At 36.4% G+C, this 15,072-nt stretch overlaps 1 protein-coding gene and 1 non-coding gene across 2 annotated transcripts; one reads left to right on the top strand and one right to left on the bottom strand.

Moving 5' to 3' along the window:
- Positions 1-1,848: 1,848 nt before the first annotated feature.
- On the bottom strand, positions 1,849-4,359 carry LOC101292706. Its single transcript, XR_184713.1, has 5 exons — positions 4,342-4,359; positions 3,079-3,123; positions 2,907-2,979; positions 2,647-2,712; positions 1,849-2,122 (listed from the first exon to the last, which is right to left on the bottom strand). It is a non-coding gene; the product is annotated as an uncharacterized LOC101292706 (transcript).
- A 2,159-nt stretch (positions 4,360-6,518) lies between these two features.
- LOC101292416 (UDP-N-acetylglucosamine transferase subunit ALG13 homolog) lies at positions 6,519-8,939 on the top strand. The gene is made up of 5 exons (XM_004299984.1): positions 6,519-7,842; positions 7,945-8,213; positions 8,305-8,378; positions 8,602-8,741; positions 8,898-8,939. The coding sequence occupies exon 1, from the start codon at positions 6,751-6,753 to the stop codon at positions 7,285-7,287; it is 537 nt and encodes a 178-aa protein (XP_004300032.1). The 5' UTR covers positions 6,519-6,750; the 3' UTR covers positions 7,288-7,842; positions 7,945-8,213; positions 8,305-8,378; positions 8,602-8,741; positions 8,898-8,939.
- Positions 8,940-15,072: the final 6,133 nt, after the last annotated feature.

Genomic DNA, 15,072 nt, shown 5'->3' with positions numbered 1-15,072 from the left:
AAGCATTGACATGCTAAGTTGTTGAAACTTCCGTGATTAGTAAGAATCAGGAAGAGCCCTATGATTGATGTAAAGATCAGGGGGAGGTGCGAACTTCAGGGGGAGTCTAGCACATACATACATGTCACTATCAAATGTGAAGGGTGCGTTGTACTCTTTTTCTCCTACGATCAAGGTTCAGTTTTTCTCCCACAGGGTTTTTGTGACTTGACGAGGTTTTTGACGAGGCAACAGATCAGCACCATCGGCATATCAGCACGCGGCACAAGGGGGATGTTCTAGGATATTCTCTATGTGTGCCTTGGCCTTATGCCAATAGGATATGTAGTTAGACTAGATCTATGTATTCATATCCTTACCATATTGGTATTGTGTAATTCCCTATATAAAGGGCTCCTATCAATGAATAAGATGACTCTCTTGCTATCTCTTTGTCTCTACACTTTATTCTTCATCAGATCTATCTTTATTAACATTGTAATTTTCTTTGAACGTTAATGGTATTTAGCTGTGTTTTTTCTTGTGTAGTACGTGTTTCATCATTTACGTACTTGGTAACCCAAAAAAATTACAGTTGAGTCAGAAGCGGACCAAAATGATAATAAGTAATAATCTCCACTGTGTCCATATGGACCATTTGTAAAGCAAAATGCCTACTCCATATTTGAAAATGTACATTCATCATAGTTCGAGTACAGATATCCGTCAGGCAGTAGCTAAAGGGTAGACATCCCTACTACTATAAAAATTCAGTCCCTAAATTATTAAATTATGTTATGACAATATTATGTTTATTAAGTTGATTTAAATTATTAATTAAGAACAAAGGTTAATATGATAAATATTACAATAAAACATAAAAATAAATAAGAGAAAAAAGTGGGTAATTAGTTTTATAATTGAAGTAAATAACTACGTTATTAACAAATTGTGAGCACGGGTAAAAGACTTGTATAAGAGAACACAGAAAGGTATAGTTACGTAGCACGATCACATGTTGGCATTTGGCTATAAGGATGTGAGTGTGATAGATCTAATGATATATGCAAATTCATATAAAACCTAGAAGGTAGGACTGCATGAAATGATTCGGTAGCTAGGAGAGTATAGATAATTAGGTTACTTGGGAACGAAGTCCCTCTTTTCAAACGCATAAGAACATAAATCCGAGAAATTTTTAAGTGCTACGGGAGGACCACGTGGCAGTCTGACGTGGTCCTACATTCCAATCAAATTTAGACATGTGAATTTTTTACAACTAAAATATAAACTAATATTTTTTATTTTCTGTGAAATGACATTCATGGGTATTTAGCAAGTTCAACCTAGGGCTTAGGGTTTAGGGCTTAGGGCTTAGGGTTTAGGGTTTAGGGTATAGGGTTTAGGGTTTAGGGATTAGGGTTTATTATTTAAAAAACAACATAACCCAAAATGGTCTTTGACAAAATAGCTGAAATAATTTTTCATGAAGAAAATCCACATGTCTAAATTTGATTGGAATGTAGTGCTTTAACGGACTGAACAAACAAGCACTACTAGAGGGAGATGTTGTGGTCTTCCAACAAGCCTTCAGTAAAGGACGGATGTACGTGAGGCATCATATGAATGAGTTCTCTAGTATGAATTCTGCTAGCATTTGGTGCATGAAAGAACATGGGGTGACCGACTCGTGGACTAAGCTCTTTGCTTTGAAGATTTCGAAAGATTCAAAACAAATATCTTGTTGAAAGGTGGGACTCAATTCTAAATGTAGAGGGTTTTCTATATATTACGATTTACTTGAGGGAGATGTTGTGGTTTAAGATATATGTATGATTTAGCCTTTGTAGTTTTCAACATTTACATAATGCGTTTTAAAAAATTTCAGTATCAAACCAAGCAATTATTCAGACAACAGAATCTGATAATCGAGTAGGTCTATCCTGGAATATGTCAGGGATATCTGAAGATGTGGCCTCTCTCTCTCACACACAATATTAGTCTCGTACAAAATTAAGTTTCTCACAATTAAGATATGGCTTGTAACAGTGTGACTGAGTTTTCGGTTGCATAGTCAGTTGAAACTTTTCCGTTGCCATGCTTCTGCCAAAATTCATGAACAAAATTCATGAAGTTCATGAACCTAAAAAATGCACAAAGATTAGACAAAGCAACAAGTGGAAAACAAATATTCAAACAAGTTTAAACTTTAAACAACAATGTACATGGGTAAAGCAAAATGCCGACTCCATATATTGAAAAATGTAGAATATACACATCAAATGCATCCATTTCCTATACACAGCTTGATTCTAGTCGAAGAGCAAGTCCCGAGTCAACCTGTCTTTTTTTATCTATAATAATTGCAGCCACTCTCAGATAGATTTCCTCTAAAAACAAATGCATTAACTCTCCTATTAAGCTGCAGACTGAGTAACCAAAGTATATGCCTATGCTGTAATTGATTGTGACGTTCAAATTTTGATTTGTGAACATGCTCATGACAGCCCTGAGTTTAGAGCTTGTCAACGGTTTAATGGGTTCTCAGATATAAGAAAAAAAGATACACCAATGACAAACAGAAAACATAAATTAACACTAGGTCTAAATCTTGAGGATTCAAGGAAGCAGAGGATAACACAGATGTACTGTAAGAAAGAGATGAACCTTTTTAACTTAACCATGCTCCGACATAATAGCATAATATTTGTGCATCATCATTTCTTCTTCTGCCTGCAGATTGTACATCCAAAAATTTTAGTACTACAATTACTTGCTACCAGAACCATCTAGAAACCAGCAAACCATTATACTTCCTATATGAGTAGGAATCACATTCAAATTCAATTCATTTTTAAAGTCACTGACGTAATCGTGATACGAATTTAAAGTCACATTCACATTCAATTCAGTTTTAAAGAAACAACCCGAAGCTTAGACAATTCTTGTATCATTGATTCAGACGCTTTCGTCAGGAGCTCGTTCTGCATCTCCAAGTGCCTGCACACACCAATAACAGATAACAAAACAAAATCTAAAAATCTAAAGCTGAATAATAAAAATGAATTGCATGTCAAGAAATTGACTGAACAAACTTACTTCAATATCTCTCCCAGCTTTCCAGGATCCATTGCATTTAATGATCTGCAACACCAATAAGAAGGTAATGCGAGCTTAGGACCAAGATTCCTAGTATTAAACCAAACACTAAAAGGAAATAATATTATTAACTACAGAATACATGCCAACCTTCACAGTTAAATAAACTCAACAAAAAAATTGAACTTAAATTTTAAGTACTCATGAGTCATGAATCATGAGCATGACAACTTATCTCAAATTCAAGCCCAAACGAAGAATTTTTTTTTTTTTTTTTTAAATATCAACAGAATCAAATTCAACAGTCCCATATAACAACACGTTTGTTAGTTCAATAGAAACTGCAGAACGCGTTCTTTGAACCCCAGACTCATAATCAGGAGCAGTTTCTCACATAAATAAGGATTTGAGAGTTCCGAAAATCACAAGATATAAAATTGATGGGAACCTGTACCTGCAGATGTAAGTCCACGGTGGCGCGTATCGACGTCATGGTGGTGAAGGATTAAGGACGGAAAGGGTTGAAGCGTTTAGATTTCCTTGCTTAGAAATCTACTAGAAATTACGCCCGCGTGTTGCTATGGGTTTTGAAAGTTTTGGACACCGGCGTGATGATGTGAATTGGTTTTTTTTCTTCATTCAGAATTTAACCATGAAATTGGAAGAATCCATAGGAAAAGCAGTCATGCATATTATTTTGAGAGAAAGAATTACACTAAGGCTTGACTGTTTTGCCATTATCAGCTTAAACACTTCTGAAAAAAGAAATAATGTACAACAAAAATACCGAGCAATTAGGGCCCTTCCTTTCTATCTATATGAACCACTGATTCCTGAATCTTGGCTCTTACAGCAGCATTAGCAATTACATCGGCACATATGTTTTTAAGTTGTTGATCTCTTCAAGGAGCTCATGTTGTAAGATATAATGCAAGCCTTTTTTGTTCCGACAGTCTAAAATTAGAGAATACTATATAAGTAATCACGTAATATGAACGATGTCGTCAGTTCTGAATGCAATTTGGAAACGGCTTGAATAGTTCAGCCACCTAAAAAGGGATAACACAAACCCAACCCAGTTCAACTCACTGTCGAACTCCAAACCCTCAATTCTTCAATAAGAAAAAGTATCAAAATTTTACACAACCCAGGTCTAATTTCCTATTACAAAAGATAAGTATTTTTATAACCAAGAGAAGCAACAATTGCTGGTTACCCTGTAAGTTATCAGTAACTATAAAGAACAAAATGAGTAACATATACCTGTAAGAATAAGGTTTTATTGCTCGATTATAGTTTATCAGATTGGTGTATCTCTGTATCTGCCAAAGAACTTGTCAAAGTCAGTCTCAACAAATAAATTTGATCTCAAATACTTACATTGGAACTAAACCACGACTATTTTGCAAAAGAACTATTTCAAATGGCTGTGAGCTACTTCAACTGTAACATGTTTATAGTCGGGAATACTAACAGATGAGAATATCATCGATATATACTGGCTTGCAAAAAACATGTTGACCTTTTTGCATCCGGACAAAAAATTGTGTTCTTAGGTTAAAAGAAAAGTACATTCGTGCACAGAAAAATAATAATAGTCTTAATTATTAGAACAATTTCTGTAACAGCTCTCTACATAGCAGCAGTCTATAATGGTGATTCTATCAGTTGGGTACCAACATAACCATTAATCCTCAATTCAGTCAATTGTATCAAAGGAAGTAGTGGTTATGGCCGTTCCTTTTATATGCCAAAGGAAAGTCTTATCATGGAAAATATAAAAATAACATCAAATATGTTACTGGATAAACTCACAAATAATACCAAAAGCCAAAAGCAAAGTAGCAATACAGAGGAACCGATTTCAACACACAAATATATGAAATGTCAGTGTTATGTAATCACTATTATATATCACGGCCACCCAGTGTTCAAGATTAAGCTTAAAAAATGCATATGAAAAAAAAAAAACACATATGAACCCAGACATAGTGATATATATATTGGTAAATGGTAATTACTTCCCCATTACAGGCATACTAAGTGAAATTAAGAAATCAAGAATATGAATATTACTAAAGGAAAAAAGAAAGGGTCACTGAGTTACGGGCTTGCTGGTAGGATTTTAACAACTCAGAGGTATGTTTTGGGTTTTTCATATGTTCCTCATTATGAACTTTTACTGAGCATATGCATGGATCCATCTGTATGATAAAATGCTATCAGTATTTGGTATGTATAAAGAAAACAAGTTGATTCCCCAAATATATAACAAAAAAATAAGTGAAAATCCTGAAACATATAACAATAACCAAAGCTCTGAACATGTGCTCACACTCACACACCCATGTATTAATTTCCCTATTTCTATGTATGCAATTGCACAAAAAATTTGATGGTTACCCTTATTCCACCAAACCAACAGAAACTAATAAGCAAACAAAACCTTCAACATTTGATGATTTGATATGTGTCGAGAACATGAAGACCAACAATGAATACGAGTTTCAAAAAGCTAACGTCATTTGACATGACTCTATCTTTCTCTCCTAACCAAATGAACAAGTACTAATAATCAAACCCCAAATGCTGAAACACAGCAATGCAGGGAAAAGATACATCCTTGAATGAAATGAAAGCAACAACGGAGCTTTACCCATATCTGCAATTCTTGTCCCAAGCGTCTTAGAGCATCCTGCAACGAAAAACTCGCTGTTCAATTTTGATGCTTTATTGATAAGTTTGACAAACCCCAAATCAAACGCATAAAACAAACAACCAAACAAACTAATTCGAATATCTCAATCAAAACCCACCAGAAATTGAAGCGTTCCCACTAAAGGGTGCCCGAATCGAAACCCAGAAATGTTCGATTGTTGAAGATGATCGCTATCAAGCGGGAGAAAGGCAACAAAGTATTTTATTCACAGTGTGATGGCACTAAAGGAATTATCACGAAATAAGGGCAAAAACGTACTTTCATGCCACCATATAGCTAAATGAGCCAACACTGATTGTACAACTAAACTGGAACTCAGTCACCGCCGGTGTGGAGATCACAGCAGGTTCAATCTCTCTTCTTTATTCTCTTTCAATTTGAATCTGAAAACGCTGAGTGTATTATTAGAATTGGAGTTAGAAATCTGGTAGTTGATTCTAGATTAGCTCAATGGATTCTTAACCAAATTAGATTTTGTGTGCTCTGGAATTGGCTTTGTTGTCTGAATCTCTCTGACAAAAGGTTTAGGTTTGGTGCACTTGTAAGATACTTTCCAAGTCCAGGTTTTGGGTGCATTTGGGAATCTCAAAAATTTGACCTTTTAATCAATTGTTATTAGTTGCTGTTTTGTAAGTGAATGGTGATTGATGAGTTCTGTTTCAAACTAGCAAGGCTAGGTCTAGAACTAGTATTCTGCATATAAGGTCGGTTAGATTGTACATGATTTTGCCAAAGAAAAAAAAATCCTAATTAAATGTGTGATGAAAATCACAAGGATATCTGTGATTCTGTTTGTCACCTCCACCGAGGCAATGGGATAAAAAATAGAGATGGGCAATAGGGAAAGAACAATAGGGTAGAATGTGGGGGATTTAGTATCTGTAACCTGATTCCAAAAAATTGCTTTTCAGGTCCAAAGCTTCTAACCGGGATTAGTTTGTGACGGATTGTCCATGGGAGATACTGAGGTTACATTAAAGTGTAAGAAGACAGTTTTTGTAACTGTCGGAACTACTAGTTTTGATGCTCTAGTGAAAGCGGTGGATACACAAGAGGTTAAGGAAGAGCTGTCAAGAAGAGGGTACACTAACCTTCTCATTCAAATGGGTCGTGGCTCCTATATTCCCTCAAAGTCTGAAGGAGATGATGACTCCATTGTGGTAGATTACTTCACTTTTTCATCAAGCATTGCAGAGTATCTGAGAGCAGCATCTCTTGTCATTAGTCATGCAGGGTCAGGGAGCATATTTGAGACATTGCAGCTTAGGAAGCCATTAATTGTTGTGGTTAATGAAGATTTGATGGACAACCATCAAAGTGAGTTGGCAGAAGAACTAGCTGACAGGAAGCATCTGTACTGTGCTCACCCACAGACACTTTGTCATATTATAGCAGATATGAAAGTGGAGTCCCTCATTCCATACCATCCCGGTGATGCCACCCCAGTTGCCAAGCTTATCAATAGGTTTCTTGGTTTTTCAGAGGACTGATGGAAATTTTTGACTTCATTTCTTGAACTCAATATATCCATAAGATTCAAACTTTTTGCATAATCAAGAATTTGGTATGCCATCATTACCGTGAAGCAAATGGAGTTGTCAATGTGACGCTCTTGCTATTAGGTGCATGTTTGAATACACTATAGGTGTAGTGACTACTGTTCAGGAGGTCCTCTTGTGTTGTATTGTATTATCCACTATTAAAATTAAAAGCCTGTCTAATTGCATAAGATGTATAAAAGTCTGCACCGAAGCTACAGAAAGTTATATATGAATCCAGTTGGTACTGAAAAGAATTTAATTGATATTCTCCTAGACAAACTATGAAAGATTTCTGCCATGAAGATGGACTAATTCTGTACATATGAGTGTTATGCTTTGAAATGACAGTCTATTAATCTCAACTATTTCTATATCTTGTTCAATTATAGGTTTTTCTCATGTTGATGACACTTTGATTTACAGCTTCCTAAAGGTACACATCAAAGGTCAAGGTTCCTTACTCCTGAAGAACTAGTCCTGATTCTGGAGTGTGCTTCTATTTCCGTAAGCCAAACACCTTTTATTGATCTACTAATTGCTTTTACATGCATAGCGATCTCTGCCTCAGAACTCGTTAAAACTAATTGTTTGGCTGATTTGGTCCAGGTCCAAGAGATGGCTGGGTCCAGGTCCATCTCTTGTATTTTATTACTTATGGTACTTCAACCAAAACTGCGAATTTATAAATACAAGGATTTTTCATTGTTGCTGGGTTTGTTTGGTGAATGGAAATTCTTGTATTTCTGTATTGTCCATCCTGTTTGTCCACCTTATAAACCAAATCCTTGATTCCCCCAAATACTGGACGTTCTCTTCGTACTCCACACTGAGCATGAGATGAATTACTCAAGAGCTGCTCAGCATTCGGCGTGAAGGTAAGAATCTCAGACTTTGAACATAACTAGGCCTCAGAAATTGCAACCTGGATAAAGTTTGTTTTTCTTACATCCGACTCTGTAATTGTAGTGGCATGGATGCTTGCACTGCCCTGGCCGGTGGTTGGAGCTCTATCTGGTCCCCTTCATGGCGCAGCAAATTAGGTAAGTGCTTTTATGTTTTAGTGTTACAAGTAATGTTTTCTTGCTTCAAAACAAAATTTCTAAGTTTGAAGACCATTATGCATAGCATTGGTAGATTGGAATTTACAAGTGAATATGATGAATACTCTTCTGTTCATCTTTGTCCTCGTGTTATATGTTGCAAATTGCAACATTATGAGGAGTTCTGTTTCTGTTTTTTATTCTTTTATTTATTGAAACACAGTTTCCTATTTGCTGAGGAAGCAAAAGATGTTAGGTTTTGGGCAGCGCGTTTACAAGAACTATGATCCTAAAGAAAAGATCATAAGAAAGCTGGTAGATAAAGTATTTTCATTGTTGGAAGTGATCCACTGATTGATTGAGGTACTCTTCTGATCTGCATCTTCATTCTCCCCATGAAAGGAATCAAGAGAAGGAGGAATAATCTTTAGTTATTGTAATCCTGTTAAACTTTTTGATACTCTTTGTAGATTTTACTGAATAATTACCAAAAATTCTTTCGTCATATGTCGTTTGCAGGTAGCTGCTTCTTTAGAAAGCTGCACTATCTGACTACCTGATGAATATTTTGTTAACAGAAAGCAAGTATTATGATGGTTTTATTCGTGATGCTTTGTATCAGCTCCGTCATATGACTCCTGGTCACATCGCTCTGGTGGCCTTTGGCGTCTACTTGGTCATCTCTCCTCTCCTTTCCTCACTGAACCAATTGCAGGTTAGTCAGATCCAGGCATTCCCTTTCTCAATCAGAGCTCTGTTTGGGATTTCAATCAGTTAGGGGACCAATTGAATCTACTAAACACTTCAAGCATCGAATCTTACATCTCCTTTATTGTTATTGTATTTGTCGAATCGGTCCTTAGCTTACGATTTAGGTTCATTTTGAGGTCCAAGTCCTATTGCTAGTTGTGGTATTCTCATGTTTGGAATCGGGGTTTGGGGGCTTCAATTGATCAAGGATGCAGTGGTAGGCAGGTTTTGGTTAGTTGACGAGTAGTTGCATTGTGAGGAGCCGAGGAGGTATTTGCTCCAGATGTGAGGATCCTTGGGGGTATATAAAACTCACAGTATTTTGTTGGTTTTCAAGAAGCTTTCTGTTGTTGACAGTTTGACTAGGATTTCCCTTTTCTTTTTTCTTTTTTTAATTTGTGCTAGTGATTAATGTGTCCGCTTACTGATTGAAGCATGACATTTCACTGGATGCGACTTAATTGGAGCATTGATCCACATAATTTTTCCTACTCTAGTTTAGGCCTCAGATTCTTTTATTAATAATCGGTCCAACCTCACTGATACAAATCACCAAGCAAGTACTATTGATTGCGGAATTATCAATAGCAATTAGAAAGGGAAACAAACAAGAACAGAACTTTTGAAGAAAACTATCTTCTTTTCTATATTGTGCAAAAGATACAATCTCTAAATCTTTTCCTCACAATATCACTAAACAGATTTATGTTTCTGTTTTACTCTATCTAAACAGATGTTGTTTCTGTTTCCCTCTCTGTCTAGATCTAAACTAAACATCTCTATTTATAGACCTTGGAATCCTTAACTAACATGGAAACTATCTCCCTATCTAAGTAAGAAACTGTTTCCCTAACTAAGTTGGAAAAGGAATCTAGCTAAGCTCTTGGAGAGTATGATACACACGTATCACTCACCAGTGTGGGCAGTGTCTTACAGTCCCGCCTTAGTCCTTCATCCATTCGATTAGATTTTTTGTTACTTTTAGAGGTGAAACGTCAACCCAAGTCATCATCCCCTCCTTTCTTTTCTCTCATCTGTAGCCATGAAAAGTGTAGCAATTTCTATTGGGTATGCTTAGCTTGATCGGGTCTGAGCTTTTTTTGGGTTTGCATTAGAGAAAGAACTACAATTGTTGTGGCATCACATGTGAGAGGATGGGAGAACAGGAAGGCCTAATTTGACTTGGGGTGGGGACCCATAGTTTTGATAGATAAGTACAGTAAGTCCTAGAGTAAGACACACTGATAAAAATTGGAGTACAAAATTCCGGAAACAAAATTAGAATTAAAAGGAAATCCAGTAAATTTGAGGGAGGAACCCAAGAATCAACTTCGCCATATATTATGTTCATAAAAAAAAACCTTCGCCATATATTGTAGTCAATGTGAGGCATTGTATTTTCGTTTCTTCTCAAAAAAACATGTGTGACATATTGTATGAGTAACTGGTGGTTGTAATAGGCTTATCAGTGGGTAGCTCTTTGATTGTAGAATAGTGCAAGAATGTGACAACCTCGGAAAGCTGGTTCATTCGAGCTATAGTAGAGACAGATCTTTCCTATGCATGGTTTCCCAAATCCAGTTGAAATCTTTGGTTTAGCAAGTTCTCTTTTTGATGTTGGCTGTTCTTGCAGATTGGCTGCTTAGCAAGAGGAACAAAGTCAGGAGTTTCTTTCAGTTCCCCCTTGTTTGTGTTTCAATAACAAGTAAATAACTTTGGAGGCTGTGAATTTTGTCATGTATGAGGTTTCTCATATTGCTACTCTACCCTTGAATGGCTACATTTGAAAGTTGCATAAGTTGAAGTCGAGCTTTCTACAGTAAAAACTAGGTACATGAAAACTTCCAAATCGAGGGGCACATCATGACTTTGTCGAAGCCTTACGCTGATCTTGGACTAGGTGAAATGGAACAGAGTTATTGCATCCTTTGTGAGAGTGGAAGAGCGCACGTCAATACACACTTTTATATCGGTGTTAGTTTCAAGAAGGGTTGCATTTCTCATCAACAGTCAATTATTAGGTTCAAGTTGTTTTCATCTTATTTAGCTCTAGAACTTTGATAAGACCATCCCTGAGGAGGGCATGACCTTAAGAACTCCGCCGAACTGTGTTGAAGTTTGCTCTGAACCAAAATGACTTGGGACACAGTAATGTGGCGTAACCCACTTTCACATCAGATGGCATATGAAACAACATTCCTCAAAATCTCTTCACTGGAACCACTACACAGCAAGTGTGCCATTGGTGTGAAACGGAGGATTTAGGCGTTGGCTTTACATTAATCTCAATCTGCCCCAGAAACTTGCAACTTAGGTTACTAGCTGGCTCACACATCTTTGTGTCCTTGTTGATTCAGGAAAGAGACTGATATGCCCAACTTTGTGTCGTGGTCTAATTATAACAACCAACTTGTGAATGATACCATGTAATGATGATGACATTAGCATACTTGTGGTGGCAGTAATATATATAGCTATACATGTCCTCAATTTTATAAACGCTATGCACCACTAGTCCACTATACGTTCTGAAAATAATGGTAAAGAAAATAAGTGACTATGAATCATTTCCGGCCATCATCCTGCGCACTAGGTAATATTCCTATTCAATGTCAGTGATTTTTTTCGGAGGCCTGAAAGCTGTGGCACTCATTCACATCTGAGGTTGGCTTATAAAAGGTGTATTATCATGCCCAGAAAGAAGGTTTAGTAGGGTCGAGGTAGAGTCTTTTTTGTACAGTGATGAGGTTGGAGGTTGGAGGTTGGAGGCTGGAAGACTTTTCTAATGGTTGTTCGCGTACGGGATCGGCTAGTTCTTCGATGAAGGAAGAGTAGAAGTTCCTTGAGACTTTTTTGAGTTGCCTAGTTCGATTATCATCAACCAATATTGTTTCAAGTTGCTCCGATCTTGTTGTATCATATTGGCAGATATATGGCGGAGCCAATGTAGGAGCCAGTGCCGGCCTGTGCCCCCAGAAAAATATTAGAATTTGTCAATTTATCGTCCTCGGAAGTCCAAGGAATATATCTAACTAGTTTGCTGCTTATTTACTTTCATTCTGGTTTTAGATGACTTCTCTTCCTTCCAATACACATTTTCGAAAGACTTATTTAACGAGAAGCTAACATCTCGTCAGATCATGGATTAAGACACAAACCATTTCATTACGGCAATTTATAACACGGACTATGTAACTTTTTTCTAATTTATTTATTTTGTATTTTATGTATTTCTGATTTAAAAAGAAGAATTATTTCAAACATCTTGCACGTGAACGTTAAAATAGGCAATAAGGATCGCGTAATATCAATTTATCGTTCTCGGAAATTCTAAGCTATATGGGGGGCTTGGATGGTGAGCAAAAGCAACTGAACAAGAAGTTTGTCAACTTTTGCATGAAAGAAGGTAAAAGAACGAGAATATGTGATACTGTTTATCAAACTTTTCATCGCCCTGAACATAATATAATCAAACTTATGGTTGACGCCCCATAGAGAATATAAAACCCAAATGCAAAGTGGAAAAAAGTAGGAGTAATAGCTGGTACTATTTATGATGTCACTGGGATTGTAGCCAGGGATCATCAACAAACTTTAACTATTCGTTGGATTTCGTTGGATCCTTGAACCAGCTGTCAAACGATGTATAAGCTACATGATAAGTTTAGAGAAATGTTCATTTGATGAGACATTGGATCCTTCTCAAAAGGGGGGAATTGCGCGTAAGAAAAGGAAGAATCTTCATAGACTGACTTTTATCAATCAGAGTTTTTCCCATTTCCGATGGTGGTAAAGTGAAACCACATAAAGAATTCTTCAACAATAGTCTTAAAAATTAACTTCAAAGGGAGGGTAAAAGCCAGATTGGAAAGTGTAGAGAATTTTTGCAAGGTGTGTGTTTGTATAAATTGTTAGTGAAAAATTGGTTTCATGGATACAAGTAAACAACCAACAAAACTCTTATATACGTGGTAACGTGGGTGTCTTTTTGATCTTCACCAATTTCTCTCTCCTTATCTCCATATGTTATATCATAAGCTCCGTAGATACAATTCTCTCGCTCCTTCTATTCTATTCGTTTTCTCTGTCTCTCTCATTGTTCCATACGATGTATATCTTTTCTTTCGTATTTCTATGTAATTTTTCTGTATTTAAATAATGTTTAGCTTGCTTTTTCTATGAGTGATGAGTAAAGATATAAATAATTAGATTTTGTGTTTCTCTTGCACATCGACTATTTTTTATTTTTTTAAAACTTTTTATTAAATAACTCACATACCCTATATATGTCAATGACATTTGAACCCATAACCTCGAAGATGTTAGTTAAGACCTTAGTCAACCAGACCACGGCTCACCGACTATGGATACAAGTTGACTGAGTTTCTCTTGCATATTAGAAGCCAAGGATTTTAGGAAATAGATTGCTGTGAACGAAAGGTTAATGTGGATTTTCACTAGAGGAGAAGAATTATAACCGAATAACATCCACAAGAGTAAATTCACATGTACGTAAAGAAGATGACAAAAAACAAAAGAATATTTTGTGTCCCCCTCTATATTTTTTCCTATCTCCGCCACTGCCCAAGCATATAGACTATATAACCTAGTCTCCTTCCCATTGACTTCCCCAGTCTTATCTCATTTTTTTAAAAGCCAGAAAAATGATCAAACTCATAGCATGACAGATTGGAAACCTGGCTTCTACTTTAAGTATTGAAGACGAGCCCCATAACTCTGATGAAGTATGACCCATTCCCCAACGTCCCATGGAGGCAGAATCCAAGGCCGGTCTAACCCTCCCGCGACGGTCATCAAAGCTCCGACGGTCGGCTTTGACATGTCTCCGGTTACCGGTTCAAAAGTGTTGGCAAAGTCTCTGCCTCGGATTCAAGATCTGAAACCCACTTTCATCGTCTTCAATTGAGGAGGGCTCCAAATTTTCCTCAACAGGTCCACTTCTCCCCCTAAGGCCAACTCCCCTCAGATATACTCCCCAGGTCCAAAACCCCATCCATGTTGCCGTCAATACCAAGCCCCCCTCCCAGATTGATTCAAGATCCCATCTTTCAGAGGATTTTCTTTTCTTTGATCGACCTAAGAATCCTGCTATTTGCTTGCCATCTGGAATGATATTCATTCTTTGCATTCTCTCATCGTTCCATACTATGTATATCTTTTCCATAGAAGGATCATTACCAAACAGTTAGAAACTCATATGTTCTGACTTTGAGAACTCCATCTATTGGAAATCAATTCATCTGATACTATTGTTAACACATACTGGTATGCTGCAACATAAAATATGTTCTTAAGCTACAACAATTATAAGATTATAACTTGAGCATCAGTCATCACAATATATATATATATATATAGTTTTTCTTCAAGGCGTGTTCTATCTCTTTGCTTCCAAAGATGAGGTACATTATCCACGTCATTATTATAATAACTTCCGTAACTCTGCTCATCCTCCATCATCATTGTAGACTTTTCCAAGCAGATCGATTATCATCTTCTCCAACTTGATGGCCATTTTCAGAATTGAAATGACCAACTCTATCTCACATGTTTTATCGTGAAAGTAACAAAATTGAATATTTCTCAAACGAAATAACCATTCATTAAAAGATATTGTAGATGTAATATACTTTACTACAATATCGTTTTAAACCGAGTATCGAGTGTACCTTGCAAAAAAAAGCGTTAGAAAATTATAACAAATATTCGCAAATATCAACTACAATAAACAACCTCAAAACATTTTACAAAAAAGATTATTGTTCCGAATTAATGAACAACAATCGAACAACTAATCAAAAACCTAACCTAAACTACTTAGAGTATTATGAAAATTTACAAGAGTATACTAAACACAAGGGGAACTACTGTACAAAAGTTCACAAAATTTCGATAACATTTAATACAAAAATAAATTACACGA

Source organism: Fragaria vesca, linkage group LG5 (assembly GCF_000184155.1).
Source record: "Fragaria vesca subsp. vesca linkage group LG5, FraVesHawaii_1.0, whole genome shotgun sequence".
In the NCBI taxonomy this organism is placed as follows: domain Eukaryota; kingdom Viridiplantae; phylum Streptophyta; class Magnoliopsida; order Rosales; family Rosaceae; genus Fragaria; species Fragaria vesca.
Note: the sequence above shows the minus strand (reverse complement) of the source record. Positions and strands in the feature narration are given on the sequence as shown.

Excerpts from the sequence above, each read along its gene's own strand:
- LOC101292416 (XM_004299984.1), top strand. The coding sequence starts at position 6,751 with ATGGGAGATACTGAGGTTACATTAAAGTGTAAGAAGACAGTTTTTGTA.